Source organism: Dinoponera quadriceps, unplaced genomic scaffold (assembly GCF_001313825.1).
Source record: "Dinoponera quadriceps isolate SergipeBrazil2010 unplaced genomic scaffold, ASM131382v1 scaffold1169, whole genome shotgun sequence".
Taxonomy (NCBI): Eukaryota; Metazoa; Arthropoda; class Insecta; order Hymenoptera; family Formicidae; genus Dinoponera; species Dinoponera quadriceps.
In genome coordinates, this window is record NW_014555522.1 from 396,990 (window position 1) to 415,342 (window position 18,353).

General features: G+C 47.0%; 1 protein-coding gene across 3 annotated transcripts in view; it reads right to left on the minus strand.

The window, feature by feature from the left end:
* The window catches only part of LOC106744596 (neo-calmodulin-like), a 63,452-nt gene that overhangs the window by 30,537 nt on the left and 14,562 nt on the right, over positions 1 to 18,353 (minus strand). For all 3 annotated transcript variants that reach the window (XM_014619513.1, XM_014619512.1, XM_014619511.1), the window contains exons 2-3: positions 5,251 to 5,623; positions 2,772 to 2,915 (exon numbers count right to left, since the gene is read on the minus strand). In XM_014619513.1, the coding sequence (XP_014474999.1) occupies positions 2,772 to 2,915; positions 5,251 to 5,539 (433 nt within the window). In that variant the 5' untranslated portion in view covers positions 5,540 to 5,623. The remainder of the gene's footprint in view (positions 1 to 2,771; positions 2,916 to 5,250; positions 5,624 to 18,353) is intronic.

The following is an 18,353-nucleotide window of genomic DNA, read 5'->3' on the forward strand; positions in this document are numbered from 1 at the left end:
CAGCGGAAACATCCAGCTTGAAATGATGAACAGTACTTCCGACGAGCGCGCGCCCAACGTCGTGCTGCATTCTTCTCGCTCCGCACGACTGGCTCGCGCAAAACCGCGCGGTACAATTGCTGGGGAAGTTACGCGTGCCGCGGTTACTTGGTGCGACCGGGTCAATGCGGTGCGCAAAATAATTTTACGCGTGGTTCGCAACCGCTCCGCAATCGACGACGACGACAGTTCTCGAAACCGTATCGAAATCGGCGAGCGCGCGGACGCGCGACCACCGGGCTCGGACGGAAAAGTAATTTCCTTCGGAAATACCCTGGGGATGAGACGCCTCGTCGTTGTCCTCCTCCTCCTCCGTGCCAGAGCGATTATCGAGATTCTCGTCGCTTCTTTTTTTGTTCGCCGCAAAATGTCGGCCGTTCAGCTCTTTTTATGACCGCGATTTTCGTACAGCCCCTATTTCTCTTCCGTGTCGGGCCCGTTAAATCCCCTTTTCTTGCGCAAGCCACACAACCGCCGTCGACGCCGCCGCCGTCGATCGCCCTCGGACGTTACTGAAGTCGGTTAAGGGTTAAACTTGGGAATCTCTTTTCGCGTTGGCTTTATCCGGACTCGGGTTTATTATCACTTTCGGCGATCCGCGCTAAAAGACGGCCTTTCACGCCGTGCGAATTCCACGGCTCGCGAATAACTCGCAAGACACTGCGCCGCGAGTCGATTTACCATCGCTACGTAATTATCCGGCCGTTGGAGCGGTGCACGGACTTCGATTTAACGCGCGCGCGTCCCCACGGGCGGATTTTAATATTCTCTCCGTATTCCCGCCTTTGTCGCCGGGCGTTCCGGGTTTTTCTAAAAAACTCGATCTCCATCCGACTATTTCGAAAGAGCGATCGCGCTCCGTCGTGGAATGTCACTTTGTGATATCCTCGATTTCGAGGATGTTACGACGCGGTCTGAAATGACTGGTGATAATCAGCCGTCATGGAGTGAGTGCCGACTAGCAACAGGTACAAGGACTTGTGCCATTCGGCGTCAATGCGCCGACCCGCTTCCGCCGAACCGTCAATAGGACATACTCCACGGTGGAAAGTAATTAATGGGTTAATTTTCGGCCGGCTAAGAGACAGCCGAAGCATCGTTACACGCAGTGACACAATATAATTGGTTATAATTATTATATGTATAATAATTATACGGCCTAATTACTCGACATGTTGCCGACTCGATGAATAAATAATTGAATTTCTCGTACACCCGTATATTTAAGAATCGCTGTCGCCCGTAATTAGCGCGAAAAAATTGATTTATGCGATTCAGAGGAAACATACGACCTGAAAGATACACATTTATCCGCCACTGCTCGTGCTTTTCGGACGAAAAGAAGCGTCATAGGTAAATCGCGCGATCGAGATAAAGGGGAAAATACCGAACTAACTCAACTAAAATCAAATTATTGCATTGGCCAAGCGAAAGTTTTAGAAACTGCGATTCGTTCACGTACACGTGGTATGGCGTGAGGTATTCCCAGGGAGGAATCGCTCGCGAGGAGAGGTATCGATACGGGGTTTCAGGATCGCGCGCGAGCTTTTCCGTCAAACAATGAAACATCGCAGCCGCGTGCAAACACCGTCGGGAGCTCTCGTCTCACTTTACGTCTGAAGCCTGAGAACACATCGAAACGCCGCGGGACGCCACGGAACGGTACGGAACCGGATACAACAACGTAAAAAAAATAGGGCACGGAAGGAGGTTAAAGGAGTGGGCGAAAGAGAATCCTTGAATTCAGCTGGAAGAGAGGAATCGGATATTAGGTCCCTCGTCGACCAAATGACCTATGTATAATACAATATAGGGGAGAGGCGAGGCAGGGTGGTTTCTTCCGGGAAAGAACCCTGCCATTGTCGGAACACTCCGTGAAAATTAGCCGCAATTAAGGCGATACCGCCGGGCGAAAGGTTGCAAGTGGACGACCGTCGAAGTCGTGAACGGGGACGGTAAACTTTTCGCGATGTCGAACGAATGCTGCTTTACTGATTCGCTTCGTTGCTTGCGCAAGATTTGGTGCGGGATACGGATATCGTTTGCTTGAGATTATTTCTTAATTCTGGCACCGACGCGCTATCGTGCCGTGCCACATCTAAAGTACCTATAATAAAAGTGTAGACACCAACGCCGTGTTTGGGTTAAAACCGGAAGTTCACAGCCATGATACGCGAAATGTTCGAGCACTATCAAAGTAGATGCAAATCAAAATTAATTATTCACAATATGAAACGCACAATTTTTTCTTTTAACACATTTCATGGACTTCGCAAATGATAAATTTTTGCTTGCGTTGCCATTCAGCTGATAACTTTGGTTGCTTTCCAAGAAGAGACACGAGTCGAATCTCGTCACGAGGCAAGTCTAGTTATATCATCATTTATTGTCATCATATGTTTATTTCACATTTAGTAATAAAAGGATAACAAATGATATAATAACACTTGTGTCGATTTTTGCCTTTTGCTGGAAAGCAAAACAACCTTTGACCCCATCCCAATCGGAAACCGGCCCAAATATAACGGAGTCAATCAAAAATCAGACATGTAATATCTGTACTCTTATTATAGGTATTCTAGTTGAATCGCGAGGTGACGGAAACGACGATGTGATTCGGCGTTATTATAGCGTTCGTTAGAGATTTTAAAGTCATCCCATCGCGCAAACATTTGCAAACAACGTGTGACGATATCGGTGTTTAAGATAGATAATGGAGCGTGGACACTCACCGTCGATGTCGATCTCCTGCAGCATTGTCCTCAACTCCTCCGCCCTCGCGAATTGTCCCAAGGAACGCATCACCCTGCCGAGTTCTTCCTTCGTGATAGTCCCGTCGCCGTCCTTGTCAAACAGCCTGAAGGCCTCTCGGAATTCTACGGGAAAGGAATACCGTGAGAGTCAGTCCGAGATGCCGTTTTTGTTTTCTTTCTTGCGGAAATAACCAAGACCGTCTCCGACTTCCCCGAATTCCCCGAGAAAATTCGCGGATGAAGCACGGCGTCGCTTTCATTTATCGAATTTTTCTGACGTTCCTCGACGTTATTTCTATAAAATATTTGAGAGTTCAATAATTCGGTAAGAATTCGGCATGTATCGGGCTTTCAGCCACTCACGTCGATTAACAGACTAAAGGCGATCGTTATCCCCGAGAGGATTTGACGAGCGGCGAATACAAGCCGTAACGTTCGGCTCGACGGTGCTTGACTCGATCGTTTAATAGCCTCGTTTCCCGCGCCGTTGAATCCCGACGTTCCGGCAGCGCATTGTACGCGTGCGTATCCGCGCACTATTGCTCGTTCATAGAAGCTACGAGTAGCCGGGCGAGATCGGTGATTATCGCGTCTTAAAGCTGCGTTATCGCTCCGCTTCGCCCATAAATTGGATCAGAGCCCGTCATCGTTACTTCAATACCGAATGTGATCGCGATTTAACAATCGCGCAGAACGCTTTCTGGAAACTTCGGGCACGAGACGCACGATAGAACAGAGGAATCGAGAATTTTTACTTTCCAATTTTGAGAAACCCCGGGCAAGTTGAAACACGCGAAGGAAGAAAAGCTTTCGGACCAAATTTTTTATTATACTCGTGTAACTCTTGGAAAACTCATTTTACGATAGGAATTAGTGGCGGCTATGTGTGCACGCGCGTCTCTCTTTCCGCTTTATGGTTCCATCAATTGCGTCAATCGGCGAAGTCGACAACGACGGAGACAATAGCTTTACACGTGACTGTTCTAAGCAGCACGGCTCTTTTACGAACGACGATAAAGACGTAACAACTTGCCGGGAGAAATTACGTTTGTCCAAGTAGTATCGTACGTGTTCGTTGGATACACGGAGACATGTGACTTGGTTCTTAAATACCTCTAGCGCGCGAGATCTTAAAAGGCCGATAGATGAGAAGGCAGTTCCTCGTAAGAAACGTTTAAGAACTTAGCCGCGAACATAGTGCGAATTTCGCTGCTGCACGAATCGTCGGATCGTGCTGCGAAGAAATCTCGCGGCACGTAAAGTTGCGTAATTAGAGGAAAGTTTAATAAACAGTTTATTTGCAATTAGACAAGTTCGGCAAAGACTAAAACATATTTAAGGCATAATTAATAAACGCCTATTTAATCATGTATTAAAGAAATCGATAAGCTCTTTCCGTTAATAGCGTTACAGCCTCGAGAGAGAAACTTCGTTCGAGAATATATAATCGTAACTACATCAGGCTGAAAATTATCCCTGGGATGGTTTGTTCGAGTTATATCGGCTTATCGGCGAGCTACCGTTGAATTTGCAGAGACAAAATCCGAGTGGGTGAAGTTCTTTTTGAAATTAATTTCGAAGCCGCGAAAGAAAATTCGCTCCAGCGACGCGATTAAACGCGAAGAGGAAGCACCATGAAAGGAAAGTACGAAATGTGAAACGATATTACGAGCGTCACGGCACGATTTACTGCTTGACGTCGATTGGAAATCACCATTCGTCCACCTTGATGTGAGTGGAATAATATCCGATAGCGGAGGAATCATAAAAGCAGAAAGAAAACAAATTGCACGCGCGACGGACAACACGCGAGAAACACGTTGGACGTGTCTGCTATATACGCAACGGATAATAATTTTTCTCGGCGTACTCCCGGCAGATCTCTAATCGATCAATCGGCCCGATTCTCGATCCTCGAATGTGTACACCTCGCTAAAAGTGATAACGACGGAGAAGAGAAAAAAAAGAAAATAATGGCCTGCAAACTGAATGAGATCACAACGCCGGCACGAGGCTGTCCGACACGTGAGTGCAGTTCTATCAGGATTAACGAAGTGTTGACATCAAACAGGCGAGATATCGTTTCTCCAGTGTGCTAAATTTAATCCATTGCTATATCTCCATCATCTAAAGTTCGACGCCGCGACAGCAGCAGAAGTATATTTATAAGTGTAAATTTAAATCACGAAAGACTAATCTCGCGGTAACGATAAATACGAAGATGTTTTCTGTCTTTGCGCTGATTTGCAAGGGAAAAAATATTTTATCCTAATCAACTCTTCGAGATTTCATAATGAATAATTATAGTACCACCTCCCTCCGGTACCCCGATAACAATTAGAGCTAAATTGCGCGCGCGAATAAAGAAACATAGAAGAAACACAGGTTGCGCAGAGCGCGAAGAATAAAAAGATCGCGAAAAGTAATTAGTAAATGGAACACTTGAAGTTCGACTCACCCTTCATCTGCGACTTCGATATAGCGGGCGCCTTGCTGGACGAGAAATGGCTTGCCGACGAGCGTTTGGGCGAGGTAGGCAGGGAGAAGAGGACATTCGCGGAGAGTCTGCTGGACTCGTCGCAGGTGGACGACGAGGAGGCGACGGTCGTCGAGTCCGCCGTCTGCATCAAAGACAACTGCTGCTGCTGTTGCCGTCGTCGTCGGTGTTGCAGGTCCGTCGACCCCGTAGGAACAGTCGGTGTCGGCGATGCCGTCGAGGTCATCGGCGTCGTCGTAGTCACCGTCATCGACGTCGGCGTCGACGCTCGTGGGGAACAATCGCCGGCATCCTTCCCCTCGCCGTTTCCCACCGCACCGCTGCTCTGTCTCGTCTGCAATCACATCGAAATGCGTCTCTCTTTTTTATCCTCCCTTCTTTCTTTCCCTCTCTTTCTTTCTCCGCCGATAAATTCAATCGGTATGTATGTGAAATATAACGTCATAAAGTTTCACATGTATGCACACGGAGAAAAAGATTCCTTTGGATTTCGTATACGTATTTGTTTGACTTAGGTTTATTTAATGTAAACAACAATAATTTAATGCCAAACATCATTTTGTTTGATTGAAAGTGTTGTTATTCCATTAAAGCAAACCATGCTGTTTGATAGAAAAATAATATTATTTCGAGGAAATATATCGAATAATTATCTCGGAATCTATGGTGTGCAAGTAGAACGAATTAAACGGAACGGGAAAATTATGCGCCATTTTATAAAAATCACAATAGTTAATGAGGAATTAATTAATCTGTATGAACTAATGGTCGCACGGGAAACAGGCCAGACTCTGTATAAAGGAAAATGGCTTACTTCTGAAGATTTCTTAGCAACAATGGGTATCAACTAAGAGCGATAGGCGTGTTTCTTTTCGACGCGCAGCTCTGTCACATGTAGCTCGTTACTCCGCTTCTAGAAATCAGAAATCAGTTGACGTTCATCGTTGCTACGAGATCTTTAGAAGTAAGCTATTTTTCTTTATACAGAATTTGGTCTGCTGCTTTCCACGCACTCATTAGTTCATAAAGATTAATTAATTCTTCATTTTTTCTACTCAGCTTCACCCGTTTCACCTGCACACTGTGGATGCTGAAGAAATTATCGGATATCCTGTATATAATAATATCGTATAATAAATCATTATTTTATATATTATTTCGATAGAAGACAGTTACAAGAGTCAGAAATTAGATCGTTTTTCCCGCGTCGACTGCTGTTAACCGATAAACATGGAGTTAAAAGACAGGCGAATTGCCCTCAAAGTAAAGCTACGTTAATATTTAATCTACTCGCGTCAGACGCTATTACACACGGCATGTGAACTTCCAAGCTAAAGTATCCGATATTTTGATGACAGAGCAGAGATCCGTAGCACTTTAATATTGAAATTTGTCAACTTGAAAGGTTTGCACAAATATTAATAATATGCAAAAGGAATGCGCACGCATATTTGATTCGCAGGACGCTTAGCTAAAGCTTAGATTAATCCTAAATAAATTTTTCGTGCTTAAAACGCGCGCACGATAAAAAAGTGGTGTGTGTTTCGAATGATGAGGAAAGCTCAGCTGTTAGCGGCGAGCTTGCCAAGAGCGTGCACCTTGTCATATTCAAAGTTCCGCGCTCGGTTACCCTGTACTCGTAGTTATCGCTCAACTATGTCTATCTCGCGATAACGCGCAGGATGAAGTTCATCATACGTGCGCAGGGAGGCGCGCCTCATTATCGCGAAACTTGGCGAGACGTTGACGAGTGATTAACCGCTTCCCTCGAAAAAGGAAAAAAGAAAGAAAGGAAAAAAGGAATATAATAATGCCCACGCATCCATCATTCAAACGAGAGAGCAACTTGTGTCACTTGGCGGAGAGAGATATGACGGTTGAAAAAAAAATGCACAGACATCACTTTTTCAACATTTTACCCGCACGTCGAGCGACAATTTCGGCAATAACCGTTCTGCTAGCGAAATTACTGCGGAAGGTCGAATTGCCCCTGGCCGTTCGCGATATTGCGGTGGTTCCAACGCGTAAGAAGAGCTTTAATCCCGCGCGAGAATAACGCGTGACTATCAAGAGCTCTTTTGCCATAAGTTAGTCGGCGATGCTCATTGCGGACGTCGGAACGTTAAAACGGGCGATAAAGTTCACGCGACGCGCGATACGAGCGAGTATAACTTCCGTGTCTCGGAGGAAGACGGGCCGATGTTCATTCCTTTAGCCCGCAGTTGCGAAAGTCTGGAGCTTTTCGCGCTTTCAAAAATCTTTTAATTATGAAAAATATCAGTCGGAAGATGTAATGATCGTAGAGCGTGTTCACATTTTGTAGCATTGGAAAATTCCAAGATTTGTATAATTAAAACTTTCCTGAAACAAAAGCTTGTTGTTGTCTTTTCCGGGCATATAATTACATGAGCCAAGCTTATACGGAGCGATTTCTACGGAGAGAAAGAGAGAGAGAGAGAGTGCTTCAAAGGTATCGTTGTTTCCGTGTGCGCTTCTTTACGTAACTAAAACCGTTAATAAGAGACGTGCCGTGAAAAAGAAAAAGCAACTCCAGCACTTCGGAGCTTATAACTAAAGGCAAGCACCTGAAGAACAAGCCGAGGGCAAACAGCGGCTGTCGAGGCGGCTTTCTCAGACACTTGGTTACCTCCTCGCTTCGACGTTCCCGGAATCCCGGGGAACTTGGAAAAAGCTGCTGCCAAACAGGCGCGACTCGTCGCGCGACGACAGGCTCGCAATCACGCGCGATACGGATCGCCGGAAGAGAAATTTGCATTTTTGCCCGGAGGGTCGTTCGCGTGTCGGAGTGCACGAGCCACGGTGCTTCTTCAGTTAAGAGCGTCCAAATTGGAGAGACGTCGCGACAGACACCTGTCTCTTAACGGAGATTCGCGCAACGAACTTTAGCGGCAAGTTCGACGAAGCGAATGAAATTCGAGTGCCGGAGCTCCGCGATATCCGCGGTTGATCAAATTCCGTGCAGCCTCCGCCGCAGCAGAGGACATCGCCGAGCGAGGGGAGAATTACGGCGGTTATGCGCCCGCGGATGAAAGTTTCGTCGCCGAAACCGCGCGCGCGAGAGAGAAAGTTTCCCTGGACGCGGTAATAAAAGCCGGAGAGTCCGAAGGAAAACTTCCGAAAAAGTTTCCGCGACACCCCCTTCCGTGTCGCCCGTCGACCGACACTGACAAAATTGAATCCTCGTTAAAGCGCCGTCACGTTTCGCCGATCGACATCGACACTTTCGTCGCCCGGGATTCTTACCCTCCTCCCCCTTCTTCTCCTCTCCCTTCCGCCAATTTAAATTACATTTCATTAGGAGCCCTTGTAATTGGCGATGGTAGGATATCGCGCTTGTTCCGCGAAGAATCGGAAGCCGCTTGCGCCGCTACGTCGTTACGACTTGCCATTGCTCGAGCTTGGAAAGGGCGAGAGAGTTTAATCGGATAATACTCTCGCGAAATAAACGTCGTTAGTATCTGTCTCGCGTTCGCGAGTCCTGACCGATGCACTCGCGACGAATCCTTTTAACGTCGGCTCATATAAATGCGCTTACGCTTCGTTAAATTGTTTGTTACGGCGGAAACAAAGCTAATATACCTTCCGACCCGATGTCAATTAGTCGATGTCAATGTTATTCATTTTCTCTCGCTTGTATGCAAGAAATTGTAATTTATATTTTTAATAGCTGTTTTAATAGCTCCCCCGTATTGGCACTTAGCCAAGGTTATGCGGCCGATGGCCCTTGTCAATAATGTACAATAATGTACGCTTTTACGACGGCATTCGCGTGACACAGTTTTACAGAACGGGCGTGTCAAGAACTATATTACTTTCATCCGTTTATGAGTGTCCCGAAAAAAGAGATTAATTAATTAGAAGAACACCGGGCTTTTGAGTGAAGGACGCTTTCATCGTGTAATGCATTTGTTACGTCTCGCTAATTTTACAATATCCATTTTAGTAGCGCGTAAATATCAGACCGACGATTCAGTGGCAACCGTGATTTATAAATAATTCGCGATAATTATTATAATAATCCTTATTTACGGGAGGAATACATCCTTCAGTTTACATGAGATTGAGATATTATATATAAAATAAAGATATATCGATATAAACATATATATTTACACAAAGATGACCATATAATTATAGACTATATGAAGGAAAGCATCGATCGCAAGGCGAAAATAAATTTTTCGTGCATTGAGAAAAGAGTCGCGTGAACTAGATCAGCTTTGGTTCTAACACTCTTACTCTTTTCGTAAAACAACGTGAATCGCAAACCTGCGACCAGTATGTGTCCACTTGAGCATGACGATATGTCACTGGCAAAACGACGCGGTTATCGAGGAACGAATGTATCACAGTCGATCGCACACACTTCGAGCTTCCTCTTGCGCGAAATAATGATTTTCGCTTCATCACCGATCGTAATCCTCGCCGACAACTGGAGTCGGTTACCTTAATGAAAGTAATTACGAGGAAGAATAGTTCGACAATAGCCGCGAATTTCTAGCACTTTTAATTGACAGCTTAAACGGGATATGGAATTCACATTCATCTTCGCGCCGCGCGCGTTGAAAGTCCTCTCGCATAACTCTATCGTAGAATTCTGCATATCGCTTGCGCTGCTTTCCGAAAGCGCTCTAATAAATCACCGTGGTTTTCGCAATTACGTTCCTGATAAGTTTACGAGAATTTATGCGCATGATAAAAAAGGAAGGTATCGTAGAACGTCGTTGAAGCGATCGAGCGTCGACGATTAATCAACGATATCGCAGCGTCGATTTCTCATTATTATGTGCGTGAATACGAACTCACATGGGCTCGCTCGTACCCTCCAAAAACAAACACGTTTAATTCCCGCCATTAAACTCTATCTCTGCTTGAAAAAAAATGTCATAGGTGCCCGAATACGCGGCCAAGCAACGGCAGATAAATGACGCCTAGGTATTTTCGCCGAGGGAAAGCAGGAAGAATAATCTATTCGCATTTTTCTGATTTCACGAATATATCCGTTCGTCGCCGACGACGAGGAGAAGTTGGCGTGACGTTTCGTACGACGCGCATTTTTGTTCCGTGACTTCCCGAGTATTTTCAAGAAATTTTCCGAGTGCCGAAAGGATCGTGGATACTCAGAGACATCTCTCTTATTAGATTACCTCTATAACGCGGGACATTTTCCTCTCTCCAGTTTGGGTATATCAAATTTGTTTGACTTCGTCCGAAAAAGTTCGCGTGGCACACCTGCGCATGTAATTCCGATATGAACCGTTTTCCGTTTTATGGAACACGCCCGAGTGCGCCCGCGTGCGTATGTGCTCATGGTATTGCAAGTATAACTCGATAAACAACCGTGTGATCGCGTTTATACAATTCAATAAATATCGATTATATATATGTGTATATATATATATATATATATTGTTATGAATTCATATCCCGTTCCCGTGGGATATAACAATATAACAATACAGACGCCACATCGAGGCTTGTGCAAACGTGCGGTTCCGCCGTTGTCGACGTAGACGCGATTGTTTTACATTTATTACAATAATAATGCACGCGCCCACATTGCAGCTGTCGCGTCGGTTTACACGACTCTCTTATTTCGTTAATTGTGTTATGACAAGGAGACGCAATAAAAAAGCGCGAATTCGAGCCAGCGAAAAGGACACCGTATCCAACACGAAGCGCTCCTTTTCGCGCTCGACGCGGTAACTCGATTTCGTGGGGCACGCGTGCTTCGACGCGGAAATCTAAGCAGGAAATCGCCGATTCAATTGTTCCCGGCAGTCCGATATTCACCGGAAGCGTTTATCGAGCCCAAACGTCGGCCTCGGAGCGGCGGATTGAGAATTAATTCGTCGATCGATCGGGGAAGCACGCGAATGCATCGAAGAGCCGCGACCTTCTTATCCCCTCTCGCCCTTAATTTCTTCCCGAATACTTCGGCGCCCAGGGGAAACTTCGTTAGCACCGACGACGACGACGACGAGGACACTAATTGCTTCGCTTGATACTCGTCAGCCGGTGGGACAGATAAGGCCGCACGAGCGGATACCGTCCCGTCGGTACAACGGTTGGGGCCACGACCATTATCGTCAACTCTCACCCTCGATGCTACCTCCGCGTGCCACCCACATCTCGCTAACCGGGGTAAAAGTAGTGGAAGCCGCTCGAAAGTCCGATCGGGTGTTGATGTTGGCAGCACATTGCATAAACATACGCGTCGATCGGCTGGGCCCTTTGTAGAGGGCGAATTCTGCCCTTCGAGCAAGAGGAAAAATACGGACGGATAAGCGCGATCGACGATCGGGCCGAAGTGAAGTGAAGTGAGGTCGATGAAAGTGGTGAAACTAGCAAGTACGACAGCAGATACAGTCAGTTGATTGAAGCTTGCAAGAGGAACGACACTTTTCCTCGAAGAGTTTCGCCACACATCTCGTATCCGATAGGAAAATTTATCTTTTGAGAATAAATAAAAAAAAGACAAATTCTCTTATTGGATGCAAGATGCATTGCGAAACTCATCGAGGGCAAGTATTGCAACCTTCGATTTGATTGTATGATGCGCGGGATTCGAGAACGGGGCGTGTGGTCGGTAAAAAGATGCGAATTGCGCGTTCAACGGAACGTTAAGTTCCGCTGATTCATAATGAATCGTTTTTTTCTTCGGATTTTCGTTCGGAGTCGACATTCCTGTCGAAGAGACGTGCGAGTTGGAGTTAAAAACCGAGATTAAAAATGCGAGAAATCGGAAATTGCGAAATCCATTGTTAGTCGAGTAATTTACGTTCGGATTCTAATTAAAGTTGAGTTTTACGGTAATTCAGCGAGCGATAGTAGCGGCTCTCTGTTTCGATAAGCGATGTTGCGTAAAAACCTATATCTGCGCGGCTCGACGTGATTAGTTGTTGCGTTCAATTCTAATTAAATGCCCGTCCTTCATAACAAACTATCATCCGATGTCGTGTCATCAGATACGTCCGGGATTTATGTTGTCAACGCGCCTTCGCCATTATAAATCAAAGCCAAAAATGCGGACGTCATTTGTATTCTTTAAATAAATCATGAGCGCGCTCACGTTAGCGTCGTATGCCCGATTTTGCAGCCCGTCCTCTCACCTCCGCCCGGCAAAACCCGAATACATTTCGTAAATTTGTCGCGGATCGCAATGAGTGGGAACGGTTTTCGCGATGGTAACGCTGCACCATCTGCATAATGTATGGCAAATAAGAGGTATTCCCGCATTAACATTGCTCGCGTGTAATCTCGTTAGATCCAGTCGGATAGGCGGCCGAGCGTTACGATTATTAAATCCACCAGAAAAGCAGACGTATTGCCGATAAGAGGCTTTCAAATAATCACATTAATCGATCGAACATCGTTGATCTTCCTATATTTCACTCACGTCACGAAAAACTGCAACTGCTCTTCTATCTTCGATCAAATTCCTCGAACGATGTCATCACGTTCGACATCTGTAGTCTATCGGAGCACGTCTCCGCGACCTGAGAGTTTCGATCGTACTTTCGAGAAGGTCCGCGCGTCGCCCTCGTGGCAATTAGCGTGCAGGACGCGGGTGGAAAGGGCACGCGAACGATTAAAGAGCGTTCGGGGAAAAAGAGGAAGCGAAGTTCGTGAGAAGCGGCAGGAGGAAGAGGCGCGGAAAATCGTGGTTGAAAAAGGAGATTTACGAGCGCCAGGCGGAGGCATGATAAGACGTTGGCACTCGATCACGCTGTCCCGCGTTTTGATCGAATGAGACGACGACACGGAAGAAGACACGAACGTGGCTTATTTCCGCGCTTACTTCAAGAATGTTAGCCGACAATCGATGATCATTGTAATCCACGAGAGGTAGTCCAGGTGGGTGACGAGGAACGCCGCGTACGGCGGGAAGCGCGCTAAAGTATCGTCCGACGTGCTAATAACCGTCGGTTTTCGTTAATACTTGCGGGATCGCCCGGAACATCGCCGGTGTGAACGTCACCTATCGATGCTCAGCGATAGACGAGAGGATGAAACCTTGTAATAGGATCAATGTGCTTTACGGCGAATATCAAAACGGTGATCTGCGCGGGAAGGGAGGTCTCCGCCACATCGGCTTATTACGTAAGCGTAACTTAAAACCTCTTTCGTAATTTACGAGCTGTAACGTATTTTCTCACGGATAATCGGGTTTTATTATTCTGACGATAGACGCGAGAAGGAAAGGTGTAATATAGAAACCTTCGTTGAGGTCGTCGGCGCGCGTTACAACGCGCGAGCGCTAACGATCTTCGGCGTTTCGGGGAGCGACCTGTTACCATACCGATCCCCGTTATCGAAGCGTGACTCAAGACATTTTTATAATTTATGAGCTGTAACGTATATTTTCCCCGCGGAGATAAAGCGAGGTTTTATCGTATCCCGCGGCGTTTGTCCATCGCGCACGACCGGATCAGCGGACGCGAATTATCGCGGCTTCCAGATCGGCGAATCGCCGATCGAATTGAATAACCGCAATGGGGAAAATAAAGAGAGGTCGCCCAATAGACAAGCGATATAATCTCTTGTGCGATTTGTGACAAAACGCCTCCGGCCAGACGCTCTCCGTGTCTTTCCTCTTGAGCGTCGTTAACGTCGATGTGAAACCAACGCTTCCGAGGAAGTCGGAGATATATCGACTAATTAATGTAATACCGTGTCGTAACGAGCACAATAGTCGGCGCCTCGCTCGCGAACATTCATCCAAATGGTCGGTCTCGGCCTGATTCGATTTCCCCCGTGTACACCCGACGCCGGTAGCTTAAGCATCGCGCGTCGGCGGATAAGTAATTGCCTCTCGGACGCGTCTCGATTTAACGGAGGTTCCGTGCACGGAGAGGCGGGGAAGGGGAATTATCCCCTCCCGGCGGATAACCCTGAAATCTCCGGTAAAATTCGCCAGCATTTTTCAAGATACCTAGATAAGACACAACCTACTACATCGAGAGCACCCTGGTTATAAGGTGCTCACGCCTCCGTCGTTCCCGACCCATTCGGGACCGATTTCCGCGGCGACTTTTGCGGCGGCTTCGTTAAAATTGCGACACCAAACGCAATTACGAATGTGCTGGCCGCGCGTGAAGAGCGAGATTGTCTTTTTATCTTTCCGCATAACCATTTCAGAAGGAAAAGGGAAGCATTTAAAAAGGGCCGATAAAGAGCGCGGAACAAAATGTTCTCTCGGAAGGAAAAGCGGTCGGCCGAGATATACGGCGAGAACGACGAATTAAAGATGGCCACGTTAAGGAAATATGTTTGCAGCCGTGGCTTTAATGAAGAATCCCCTGAAAGGAGCGCCGGAAGTTTTACGATGATATCGCGCGGGATACGATTATTATCCGGCGAGGTGCCGGGCACAGAGGTAGATGAAGCTGAATAGGAAAAGCTGAATGATAAACGTAAAGTAATATTATCTCTCGTAAAAAGCTACCGCTATACGCACAATTTGATGGATATCTGTGGATAAGGAAGACGACCGCGACGAGGCACACTGTGCAGTGGGTCGAAAAACGAGCGGGGGAAATGCAATGAGCGCGCCAATCAGGAAGCATAATCGCCGTTCGTAGATACACGCGATATTACCAGGAATTAACTGATTAATCACCGTAACGGGCGGCGCGACAAACGCGTTGTTGAGGGTGAACTCGTTAGCGCTGCGGCTGATCGCTTGTTTACCGCCGATTTCATGCATGACGCCGTCCTCGGATGTGTAATTGCGATTTCGATATAAGGCTAATGATCGCAAGCCGTACAAGTTTACATAACCGAATCCGATCCGCGATAGTGCGTGCGACGGAGGTCCAATTGCACCATTACAAGGATGACCTCCGGTGACAAAGCGGCATCAAATGACGTTTTAATGACGTCCCATTGATTTTAGAGACGTGATTAAGACATCATTTGACGTCACTTGCTACTTGAGACGCTCTCGCGTCTGCGTGGTGTGTCACTCGACGAGCTGATAATCACTTTTTGCGATTCTGTCTGATCATCGCGCTAAAAATAAACGCATTAGCTACAACTCTCGAAGTGATGTATCGCTGATCGATACGCGGTAAGGGAGAGACAGAGAAAGAGATGTAACAATCAGTCGCGCTCGGAAGACAAACGATTCGCGCGAAACGCAGGTGTCTGTATTGGAAGCGGCGAGACGGGCAGGAATAAGAGATCGATCGAAAGAAAACACACCGCCTATAGTTATCGCCGCTCTATCCATAGTCCATCCACCGTCCGTAGGCTCGGAAAACGAAATATTGTCTTAACGCGAGCGTGTAGCGCCGATAAAACCTCACCCTCCGTTTGACCCCGATACGGTTACAAATTCATACGAATTATTACAAAAATTGTAACAGATTTACATGTTAAAATTATAAATTCATTTAAATAATAATGCCAATGAATAAAGCGACGTGATTGCAATATCCGGGATTATTAACACGATGCAAATTAGTCGGCAATCTCGTGAAAGGAATATTCCCCAGGCTGCGCTATTAAAGCGTCAGCTAGATTTATTAAAATATCGACTGATCATATAAGAGACTCGCGGTTCCCCCCGTTAAAGTACATACATCGCAATTTATTACAAAGCCGATAAGCGAGGTGGAAGCGTATAACTCTTAGCAGAGTTCGTAGACCGCTGCACAAAGGATCTATACGCTATTCGCTATTACTTCGTAAAAGCATCCGGCCGAGCGAGGGTGGGTATCGTAAAGGGCAGAAACTGAAAGAACGAGCACCGCATTTAGCACCGAGCACACTTTTCCTCGCTATTGTCTAATAGATCCTTGCCGATTCAATTTCACGCCTATTTTCTATCACTTTTCTCCTGGCAATCTTCATTTATTTAATTGCTTATAAAATTTGCAGTACAATCGCGCGCAAATGCACGGTGTATTTAATGAGTGTGCATTTTTATACGCTGCATTCTAATGGATTAAAGAATGTTTCGCTGGTTTCGTGAGAGAGAGAGAAAGAGAGAGAGAGAGAGATGCGCTGCTACATTTTCCGGAAAGGTAAATTTCATTATCCAACAGCGAAGTCCAGGACGCGCGTTGCGCGACAAATATTTGTCCCTCGCTTCAGGCGATATACGCCTTTCAGAGTCTGACTTTTTCCATGCATTCAACATCGTCAGTGTCCAAAAACGCGTTATGCAACGAGATTTCGCCGATTGTCCGGAGAGAGGCCGTGCGGACGGTTTCCGACGGAAGCGCGAGTACGCGCGCTCAATCGTGCGAAATCAATCGGCGGATAACAGTGAAAGCCTTTCCGCCTTTCGGCGGAAGAGAATTTTGCAATCAGCGTGCGACGGTGATGCGAAGCGACCCGAAAACGAACAACCATAGGAGACAACGCGACGCTTCGTTGACGATGCATTCGATACGACGCGATGCTCCGAGAGCAGCTGTTTTTCGCGTGCGAAGGCACCCACATGACACACTGCAACCCGCTGGAACAGCTTGCCAAGTCGTGCGGACACTGATACGGAAATATTGGCATTTAATTTCGACGGTAGCCGAGGTTAAGGTGTTTAAAGCCGTGACGACGGAATCGGGCCAACATTCCGACCGCGGATGCGAGTTGAGTGCGCGAGGTAGCTCGTGAATCGCCCACGCGATTCACATCCGTGACAAAGAGACGGAGAACGAGTAGGATGCAAAGCAGGGAGGGAGAGACAAGAGTGAGAACGAGACGAAGAAGGGGGGAAGAGAGGACGTCGGTGGTGGAAGATGAGAAGGGGCCGGTTCCACCGATTTAAAATGCCGCCAGTCGCCCGATTGCAATGTATCTCTCAACCCTCCTATATACCGTCCCCTGCGTCCTCACTTTTCATGATTCCCGGGTAAAACGAGGGCTTACTCGGCGAACACTAAGGTAAAATACCTGCAGGCGCAACGACACGTTCGGGCTAGGCGCCGCGAGCAGCTTCCTCGCTCGCGCGTGACGTCAGAATGCTTGATGTCGCGACGTCGTCGTAGTGAGTGAAACGTACGACTAAGTGAAACACCGATGCATTTGTCGTGAGTGTAAACGCTCACGCGGCCACCGTTTCCCTGTTCGCGCGAATGAATTTCTGTGCGCGATGTTTAGACATTATCCGCGCGTAACTTACGCACGCGAAGATTCAATAATAAAAGATTACATAGTTTGGCCGGTTTGTACCGCAACCGATTTATTCAACGTGCCGGTCTTTGTTTGCTCTCCACACAGTCTATAGAATATTGAGCAACAGGAGGTACGCGGCCAGCGAATAGATATTCCCGCGGGAACGCGCGTCGAGTGTGTGCACAGGGAAACGTTTCCCCGCCGTGTTATCGTTGACTTTCGCTTATGTTGGATTCGAGTCATGAATGACGTTCTGCGGCTGCGATAACACCGGCGCGGAAGAGAGTTATAACTCCTCCTTTCGCCGGCCGCGGCTCTCGATATACCCGAGGTAATGAATGCGGTTCCGTATAAAATTACGATGAGACGTCCTTCGAGGGAGGCCGTCTCGAAACGACACCGCGCTGATGCGAAAAGCGGCTGAATACGGCGAGTGAATGCGGAGACGGCGGTGGGCACGAAGTCGATTTAAATACGGGGCCGTTCACTTAACGCATTTGAGAAGAAGCGCGCGTTAAAACGCATTTCACTGCGGCGGCGTCGTGAAATTTCCCCGGTGCGCCGCGAGATCCGTTTTTGCGGCGCGGCGTTAAAGCAGTTTGCATAAATCTGCCGATTATGTTAATCTTTTCGTGGATGCTCTTTGAAAAGAAGAATTAGCTGTTTCGAGAGTTCGCTTAAACACTTTGACCCGCGACCCTGCCTGCGAAGCAATATGAATACGCATTGTACGCGATTATTCGAATTTAATTATATTAATATTGTAGAAACTTTAGCTCGCGCGGCCGGGACTTTTTGAACTTTACGACGCCCCGCGTAGTACAATGTGTACCTATTATCACGTATATCACGATGTGTAATGGCGTCTGCAGAAACTGAATCTCATCGAACACGTGTGGCGACACGTGTGCAAGCTCGCG